The sequence below is a fragment of the Gracilinanus agilis genome, chromosome 1 (genome assembly GCF_016433145.1).
Source record: "Gracilinanus agilis isolate LMUSP501 chromosome 1, AgileGrace, whole genome shotgun sequence".
Lineage (NCBI taxonomy): Eukaryota > Metazoa > Chordata > Mammalia > Didelphimorphia > Didelphidae > Gracilinanus > Gracilinanus agilis.
The window spans coordinates 125,168,764-125,178,887 of NC_058130.1; the positions used below are offsets into that span (position 1 = coordinate 125,168,764).

The following is a 10,124-nucleotide window of genomic DNA, read 5'->3' on the forward strand; positions in this document are numbered from 1 at the left end:
GACTTGTTCATGGTCACACAGCTAGTAAGTGTCTAAGGTGGAATTTGTCCAGCATTATCTATTAGGTCATGATGATTTTCTGAACACCTATTTAGAGCTAGTTTCCGTGAGCCATCAACAGTATTCCATAAAACCATGCCATGTAGTTGCTGTGCATTGAATTTAGAAGTTGTATGTAGAAAATAAGTTTTTTGGGGAAAGTCTATCTTTACATGTTAGGTCCCCAGTGCTTTCTGCAGTGCTAGGCCCATAATAGATAATTTATATTGGTTGAATTTTTGTATTATTACCAGCCTTGAAGAGATTTAGAGTCACTGCTCTTTTAAAAAATGTTTTGTTTTTCCCCAATTACATATAAAAACAATTTTTAATACTCATTTTCTAAAATTTTGAGTTCCAAATTTTCTCCTTTTTTCTCCCCTTCCCCCTCTCCCTGAGATAGTAAACAATTTGATACAGATTATACATGTGCAGTCATGCAAAACATGTTTCCATATTAATCATCTTGTGAAAGAAGACACAAAAAACTCCCATCAGTTCTTTTCTCTGGAGGTAGATGGCTGAGATACCGCTCTTGTAATTTTATGATGTTATTGATGTTTTCTTTCTTGTCTGCCCAATTAGATGATCCTTTTTGGTGCTGTGCTAAGATAGCCATTATAGTTTTATGGTAGAAGAACAAGTGGGTGTGAACACAGAGCATAATCATTTGAGCGCCCTGCAAGAAGTGCTCACCCTGCTTTATTTTCCCTGATTTCTGACCATCAAGTTAGGCAGTGTTATGACTGATTTGGTGGTGTCTACAGCTCTGCGTAGGACCTCTGCTCTGTTGGGATCTTTTTGAACAATCAGCATCCTTACACAATCCTTGCTCTGTGTCCGAGATGTTGGATAGAGCTATGTTAGAAATTCCTCACCACTTTATTTTTATGTGATAGAAAAAGTTTATGGTGTAAGTTAACCTGAGTGCATTAATAGAATCTTTTAACCAATCTGTTATTGATGCCTGTTTTTGTGTTTTGTACTTCAGATTAACTTCATCTACCTTGCCAAAAACACAAAGGTGACGATATTAGTTTTGGCTTCAGTGTGTGCAGTTACATTCCTTCTTGTTTGCAGTGGTATCTTCTTTCCATATAGTGCTGATCCTGCTAATCCAAAGCCTAAAAGAGTCTTTCTTCAGGTAAAAACAAAACAAAATAAACAAAAAACTTTTTATGTTGAGTTATTTTAAGATTTTAGGAAGATTTTGAGATTCATTAGTTATTAGGAAATCAGACTCTCATTCTTGGTCTGACCTTGCTGAGCTGATCTTCATCTTTTTTGAGGGGATAGCCATGAGGAAAAAACTGAGTAGTGGTAAACTTTTCAAGAAGAGTATTTGTCAGCTGGAAATTTTCTGATCAGATAAAATGTTAATTTCTTAGACAGTTAATAGAAAAATGTTCACTTAGTCAAACCAGAACAAGGAAAAATAATTATGATGTATTTTCAAAATTACTACATTGGGAAAATGCTTAGAGGATAATTGTTTTAAGTTTTAATACATAGATAATTGTTATCAATCAGTTTATAAGTCATCTTGTAGGGGCAGTTGTATAGAGAGCCAGGCTTGGAGACAGGAGGCCCTGGTTCAAATCTAGTTCCAGAACATCCTAACTATGTGACCTCGGGCAAGGCACTTGACCCCTATTGCCTAGCCCTTAGTGCGCTTCTGCCTTGGAATATCATACACAGTATTGATTCTAAGACAAAAGGTAAGGATTTTAAAAAATCCTCTGTGATAAATAAGTTGTATTCTTCTGGACTGACAATAAATCTGAACTCTAAATTTTTGGCAAAATAAAGACTTTGTATTGAAGAATGCTGGTAAAATTGAAGTTGACTTCTTTGCATCACATGATAATGAGAGACTAATAATGGAGACTAATGAATAATGTGAACCTTTTACATTCTTTTGGATAGTTGAAATCTACTCTCTGAGCTGCTGTAGAGTAATACCAGTGTTTGATTAGATATGGCCTGCCTGTCCTATTCTTGCCCTCATTTTTTGATAGACATGCTAACAAGTTGTTAAAAGAAAGAAAAATAGAAGGAGAATTATGAATCTGGGATAATTCCTAGGTTGTTTAATTGGCCCCTAAATTATTGATTGTTGGACAAATCTTGAAACAAAATAGGAGAAAAGAACTAAAAGTAGGAGGTTCCTGAATAAAGATTAATTGCCATAGGAAATCAGTTTGGGGAGCAAAGGAATCCATATGGTATGGAGAAATCTTTTGGGAGGTTCAGCTTGGTTTTTGTGACTTGAAGTTATCTCAGTATTTAAGTACTTGCAAAGTTTACATTATTGCTTAGGGAGAATTGCATTTTTATTTTTTAAAATCATCTTTTGGTATGATTCTTTATCCTTTTCCTGATTTAAGTTTTTTGCTTTATTTTGTTTTAATCAGTGTTCTTTCCTCTTCAGCATTTAACTAGAACATTTCATGGCTTGGATGGAAATGTAGTGAAAAGAGACTCTGGAATATGGATTAATGGATTTGATTACACTGGAATGTCTCACATCACTCCCCACATTCCTGAGATCAATGACACTATCAGAGCCCCTTGTGAGGAGGCAGCTCCCCTCTGTGGTTTCCCTTGGTACCTTCCAGTGCATTTTTTAATCAGGTTGGTAGGAACATTGTTATTTTTAGGTGCCTTTGTGGACAGAGATTTTCTAATGCTTATTAGTGAGTCATTCTTCCATTATTAAATATTTATGCTGATGAAGAATCATGAATCCTTCCTACTGTTTATGTCATTCAGAGTTCTGCTTGTTTTGAGGGATGTTTCTCACTGTAGTGGTTCAGTTTTGTCAGTCTTAGGGATTCTTTCTTTGGGAATTTTGGAAAGGGCAGGCTTGCTCAGTAGCCTATATTATGAGACTATATTATATATACAGTAGCCTATATTATTAAGCAGGAAGCTTCAGTCTCATTTAGCTTGTTTGGATATTTTAGAAAAATCAGAAAAGTTTTCTAGGAAGCCTTTATGCTTTGGGAAGGAAAGCCTGGTCCCAAGGCAAGAGGATACAAGGAGAGCAGTGGTATCAGGGATTAAAGCCCTTTATATTAACCTAAATTTTGGTGATCATTTTTTACTATTGGCTAATTCTTTTGGTCTTTTAGGAGGTGCTGTTTAGATTCTTTCCCTACAGAAAGAATTAACCAGATGATTTTTGAAATTGATTTATTGACATAGAAATTATGATGTTACTTTAAACTACACATCTTTGGTGCTTCAGATGCTATGTTGAAAAAATGTGCATAATACTTTCTTCACATGAGATTCCATCCCATAGTAAAAGCATTTCTAAAGCTCTTAAAATAATTTTTTTTTCTAAATAAGGAAAAACTGGTATCTTCCTGCACCAGAAGTTTCTCCCAGAAACCCTGCTCACTTCAGACTTATATCGAAAGAACAAACACCTTGGGACTCTATGAAATTAACCTTTGAAGTAACAGGCACGTAAGATTATTATGTCTTCTTTTTATCTTTTCTCTTATTTGATGTTTTTCTAATTTAGTGTCATGATGAGTAAGGTGGGAAAGGTCTGTAGTTTCTCTAAAAATAGTTGATCCAGGTTAGGATATTCCCATTTCCAGTTAATATGTACTGCCTTCATTTAGGGACTGTGCTTAATGAAATTCAGCTTTCCATTTGGCACAAGTAAACTGTTCTGTTTTATTGATCTTGTTTTTTTTCTGCTCTTTCTATAACCTAAAGCCAATTTATAGTTTTTCTCTCCTTTGCTAGCTTTATTTACAGGGTTGTACCTGATCATTTCTGTAATGTCATAAGAGTTGCTCTTTGAAAGTGAGCACAAATACCTAATCATAGGTGATGTCTCTCCTTATTGGAAATAACACCTTTTTGGGGCTGTGCGGAGGATGGTGTACATATCAGTCCTAGAAACTGAAGCTCATTCTCACTAACTGTTCTGAACTATATAAATACAAACTAAATTTTAGGGGTGAGTCAAAAGATATTTGCAATTTGGGACAGTGAGGTGGCTCATTGGATACAGGCCTAGAGATGGGAGGTCTTGGGTTCCAGTTTGGCCTTTGACACTAGCTGTATGACCCCCCCCCCCCTCCCAATTAGCCCATACCTCTTCTGCCTTGGAACCAATACTTAGTATTGATTCTAAGATAAGGGTTTAAAATTATTTTATTTGCAACTTGGACACTCATGGATAGGTTTGGGCAGGAGAAGGCTGACTTTTTACTATTATGATTTTCCTTATTCAATTTAAATTATTCTATTTCTTACCATATAGGTCCTAGTCACATGTCATTCTATGTCCGAACACATGATGGGTCAACACTTTCCCAATGGTCTCTTGGCAATGGCACACCAGTTACCAGTAAAGGAGGAGATTATTTTGTATTTTACTCTCATGGACTACAGGCTTCTCCCTGGCAATTCTGGATAGATGTGCAGGTGGGAAGGAGAAAATTGAATTTTATTTTGATTTCTCAGCACTTACTTTAGAAAATTCTCTGTCACTGAACTTAGTCAGGCCACAGAAGTTAAATCACCAAACTGGAAATAGAATGAGGTGATGGTGGTTCAGGTGAGAGGCAGCTGCTGTGAAATGGACTAGCTGAGCTGGGACCCAGCACTTAGCTTGTGCCTAGGCCAGTGATGGCGAACCTATGGTACTCAGAGCGCGCACACCCCCTCCTCCCCCCCAACTAGAAAGGCGGAGCTCCTCCCCTCCCTTGATGATGTTTCCCCCATCCCCCACCCCTGCCCAGCTGTCAATGGGAGAGCACGGGGGTAAGGTGGGTGGCTCACAGGTGGTAGAGCTAGAGGGGAGCAAAGCACTCGGGCCATTGACCAAGCCCATGGGAGCGCATCCTTCCTCTTTGGTGTCTCTGGTGGGGGGCGGGGTCTAGGGATGGGGGAGGGGCTTGGCACTGACCTGGTGCGGGGGGTGATTCAGACGCACATGTTGTTGAAAAAGGTTGAAGAGCCTTAGGGTAGTGGGTTTCCTTTGGGCTTTATAAAGGAATATGACTAGTCCAAGGCAGAGCACCTTGGGTTGTAGACTTTGCCCTACTTGGTTAGAAAATGTACTTAAAAAATTATTTTAAACAATTCTTGTAACCAGACATCATTGAAAAAATTAATTTCTCTAGCAAAATGGCTGTTGGCACATGCTTGGTAACAGTTCTCTTTTTCTTTTCATTCTGCATGTGAGCTGCACATTTACTGGTTCTTTCACTCATCTTCATTCTGCTCATTGAGGTTTTGACCTCAAAATATGCATTTTCCTAGATGGTAACTTTTTATTTTACCTTGTGCTTCCCATTTGGGCAGATTTAAATTTGTATTTGGAGTGAAACACTAAAAAGATTAGTCAGGATGAGGGGGATCAAACACTAAATGAAACCTGCCCCTTTCTCTCTGCCAGGTCTCAGAAGAACATCCTGAGGGAATGGTCACTGTGGCCATCGCTGCCCATTACTTTTCTGGAGAGGACAAGAGGTCTCCCCAGCTGGATGCCTTGAAGGACAGGTTCCCAGACTGGACGTTTCCTTCCGGTTGGGTTTGCACCTATGAGCTCTATGTATTTTAATCTTTGTCCAGTTGTAGGAACATGGCTAGTGCCATCCTCCATTCCTGTCTGACATGGAATATGACCTTAGGAAGGGAATTGGCTTGGTTCAGCAGTTGTGATTAGGTGCACTCTATGGCTTTTAAGTGTGCTATGGAAGCTGAGCTTCTTAAAATAGGTGGGAAAGCCTGACTTGACAACTGATAGTTTTGCTATTCCTTGTTTCAGCTAGAAAAGAGGCTGGGAAAAACTTTCAAGCAGCAGAACACTAGAGAGTTTGCCTTTTTGATTCTTGAAAATGCCAGAGAGCAAAGCCTATGTAGTCATTGCCATTTGCAAGGGTATCTCTTATGTGACCTTTTAAGAAAAAGGGAACACGATACTGTTCCCTCAGGATCATGTAGAAATCAGGCAATGTTGAATTAAGTGTTATCAAGGTGTCAAGTATTAGCATTTCTGATTTAAAGCCATAGAGTGTCTGTGTTGTTCAGTGGGTAGAACAATGTACGAAGTAGTGATGCTAACTAGGATGGAACTGTGTAGGGGATAATATGGTTGTGTGAAGGATCGAGATGGAATGGATGATCTTTCAAAGTCCCTTTCCAGCTCTAATGAACTGTAATCCTTAAAGAAACTGAAGAGTGCCCACACATTGCTACACTTGTGAAATATTCACCAATATTGGGAATTGCATGCCAGTGTCTTGGATCACCATTGCATATCTCGGCCATGGTGTTTTCAATGCCTTATATTCTAGAAATCTGTGTACTTGCTCTTGAATATACCACTTTAGGGAATGGAGTATGTAGGAGAAGCCAAGTTTTCCTTTGGGTTCTCATAGGCCTTTCTTTCCAGGGAACTGTTAGTGCTTGAATCTAGACACAGATAGATGCAAGATGACCCCAACTTGCTGCATCAGAGCACTGAGCTGCCCCTTGGGCCTTTTTTTTTTTTTTTTGATATGGTTGAATATTTTATAAATATTTATTCTGATTTCTCTATTATTTAGGATTTGTTATTTTTCTGGGCTATTTCTGTGTCTTTTAAGATGTCTTATATGGAAGACACTGTACTGGGTTCATGTTGCATTCTATTATAAGATTAGTTCTATAAATCCATTCCTTTATTTTCTTGCATGGCTAGTTTTCCTTGGGAGTTTGAAGATGTGTCTTCTGGTGAGATTGAACCCCAGAACATACTGTGAAAATGATGTGATAGTGCCCGGGAATTTGGTATCTGATTGTAATGTGCTTTTCATTTTCAATTTTATGTCACTTGTAGATAGCTTGCTATCAGTAAAATGGCCTTGGTCACTGTTGAGTCCCTATAGCAGACAGGTTGAGGCAGATGGATAGTAAACTCTACTAGATTTTCCTTAATCAAAAATAAAAAAGAGGGCATAGATATACTTATTAAGCTTCAGCAAATATGCAGGACTACAAACTAAACATTCACTTTATTAAGAAAAACTAGATAAGGTCCCATGATTAGAGATGAAAAAACAGAGAAGTGTCTACCTCCCTAAAATGAGCAAAGTCTCCATATCCTTTAGAAGTGAGAATAGGATGGTAAGAAAAGGTGGTCTGCTTTTACAAGCTGGGGACCACTGAATAGGATATCTTCTCTAAGTTGCCTACCTAATTTGTGTCTCATTAAAACTAAAGTGAGCCCCATGGGCAGCAGACTGCAGCAGGACTCCCTAAAAGTTGGGTGCCAGAAGGTTTGGCTTATTACACATTGCATTCTGGAGGCTTTACTGTTTCTGAAGCACCAAACTTCCATTCAGTGTCTGTGTCTGGCTACTGCTAGGCCTTTTGATGAAAGATCATTTCTGATTTTGTGATGCTGAAGGCTTGAGGCATGTGGGAACTTTTTAGCTATTGTAGAGTATTCTATTCCATGGTTATGAAAATGGGATGGACAGAAAAGGGATTCTCTTTATAAATGTCTAAGTAGATACACATTTTCTGTCCTTGTGCTTAACCTAAAATCTGAAATGATTAGAATTTATTATTAGGGATAGATATAAATGTTCTAGAAAGCAAAATAATATCTCCCTTGTATTTTTCCTGGATAAGGAGGATGCTGCTATTCACTTTTGGTGGTAATCATGATTTTCTTTTTTTACTTTTTTGGAATATTTGTCCTTTTAAAATATATTCTTCATTTAATTGTGTTGATCATTTTATGAAGTTTGGTTGTCATAGGAGTTGGTCTTTCCAGGTGGTTTTAGTACAGAGATATCACTAGTCTTATTAGAATGTTAATGCAATATTTCCATTTTTATATTACATGCCAGAAAAGTTCAAATAAATAAAATACTCAGAGCTATTTAATAAGCACATTGAGCTGTTCTTGACAGACCAGTAGCATCTAGAATAAATGAACTCATTTATATTTTTTAGAGCCTCTGATAAGATCATTTCAGTGACTCATTTTGAGAAAGGTCTTTTAAAATCATAACAAATGCTCTATTTTATACAGCATTTAAGCTGTAAGTAGCACAATGTTTGGAGAAAGTATGAAGAAGGGTGATTTAGCTATTTCTGAATTTTACATTGTGCCTCTGACTTCAAGAATGATTGTCACATGGAGTTTCCTGTTGTCACGGTTTAACAAATGTAAATAAGCATGCTATGAACCCTTAAAATATCACCACTGAAGCAATAATTGTGTGCATATTTGAGGAATAGATAGCCAGCTTGCTGACTCAGGAAGCATTCTTTATAAAAACATATATACAAAGTATGTGTGCGTGTGCGTGTGTATGTGCGTGCGTATGTGTGGACACGTACCCTGGTGATTGTTGATTTGAGTTGCCTGGTTTATGTTGGGATTATTGAAGATTTACTCGCTGCCTTATGTTACTTAAACTTTTTAACACCCTTTCTTTTTATAGGGAAAACATTGTTCAGTCTCTGAAATTCTCTCTTCTGATTTCCTTCCCCTCCCCTCCATTCAAGAGTTACATACGTGTGTTTTAAAAAAATCTGTTTTGTTTGTAAAATGTAATTAAAATATAATTATGGTTTCTCTTTATGGTGGATGATGTGACCAAAGAACATAACATTTTAACTGGAATGTGTGTTATGGTAGGACTTTTACCTTGGAATGAAACTTTACATCTCAACTTCATAGAAATTAAAGCCAAGTTATTTGGGAATTGCTAATTGCTCAGCTGCAGTGGATTGATTGGAGGGATTGCTACTGTTAAATCATCAACATTCTAAGTGTTAATAATTTTTTTTAATAAAGAGATAGTAAAAATGAATTGAGGCTCAACTAGTTAACTGTTTTATTCCTTTCTTTTTTTATTTTTCCTACCTTCTTCTGTCATTTACTTTTGACCTGAAAACGATCTCTGCAAGTTTTCCCTTAATTTAGGCTCTCAATCCCAACCTGTCATTTAAAGTTGAAGCATCTTCACCATTAGTAACAGAAACAAGAAGCACAAGTGAATCCACATACTCTGCTTAGATTTGTCTATATTTGAGGAGGAATGATTTGTTCAAATTTTCTCTGTAGAAAGGCTGTTAGGGTGATATCTTAAGAATCATTTTGACTCTTTTCTTGTGCTTTACTGTGGCCCAGATAAGATGCCATCTTATACATTTTTCCTTCAAGTTGGACTTAAATCACATAAAAACTCAAAACAGAATGCAGAGTATTTATGCTCAGAGCTTCAAGAAGATTAAATTATTTACAGTCAATTTCATGCTCTCAGCTTTTACTTTCAAATTACACAAGCGTAAAAGCTGTTTGGTTAATGCTACATATTTATGATATGTAACTAACTATGAGCTGGGCTACAAACTTAAAAAGATTGATTTGTTTTATCACTTATCTGCAGCCAAAATGTTCTTCTGAGCAGTAGCGCAGGGACCACTGAGAAGAAAACAGCTTCAGTAAAACGTTTGTGCTCACTTGGAGTCTGTCTGCACGCTTCTGAGAGTTCAGAGCGCCCCCCCCCCCCCCAGGCCAGGTGGAGATTAGGGTGTGTGGCACCAGACTAAGCCTTAAGTGCAGACACCACACAATATATGCAGTCGTGACATTTGTGTAGCGCTGCAGCCATCTTATTTTGATTCTCGCCATCCCAAGAGGAACCCCAGCCCAGTGAAGCTAAATGACTAGCTGAGACAGGATTGAAACCCAGATCTTTGACTCCTGGCCCAGTGCTTTTTAGTCTTGTTTGCAGACTTGTTCATTTAAGATGTGTTTTAAGTAAGAGCCCAGGGGTGGGGTGGGGGCCTGGCAAGGCCTGATAGTGCCTTCCATATACCTTTTAGCATATGACTAGCCCAAGGTCTTACAGCATGCCATAGGGAGGATTTGAACAGAGGTTTCCCCAACTCCAGATCCAGCTGACAATGTGACTTCATTTATGACCCAGATGTCAAACTAGAACTGCTAAAGGGATCCTCAGAATACCTTTGCTTTGAGTTACTTCTAGAAACACACTTATATAGAAATAGAGAGAATGTAATTTCTATAATCAGCTGTCAGATCAAGTCAA

The 10,124-nt window shown here is 37.8% G+C and overlaps 1 protein-coding gene across 1 annotated transcript in view; it reads left to right on the top strand.

Annotated features, from left to right (window-relative positions):
* Window positions 1-5,629, top strand: part of ERMP1 (endoplasmic reticulum metallopeptidase 1) — a 53,730-nt gene extending 48,101 nt beyond the window's left edge. The window contains exons 11-15 of the mRNA XM_044657036.1: window positions 1,031-1,183; window positions 2,471-2,673; window positions 3,394-3,509; window positions 4,325-4,488; window positions 5,465-5,629. Coding sequence (XP_044512971.1) covers window positions 1,031-1,183; window positions 2,471-2,673; window positions 3,394-3,509; window positions 4,325-4,488; window positions 5,465-5,629 — 801 coding nt within the window. The remainder of the gene's footprint in view (window positions 1-1,030; window positions 1,184-2,470; window positions 2,674-3,393; window positions 3,510-4,324; window positions 4,489-5,464) is intronic.
* The last annotated feature ends 4,495 nt before the right edge of the window (window positions 5,630-10,124 follow it).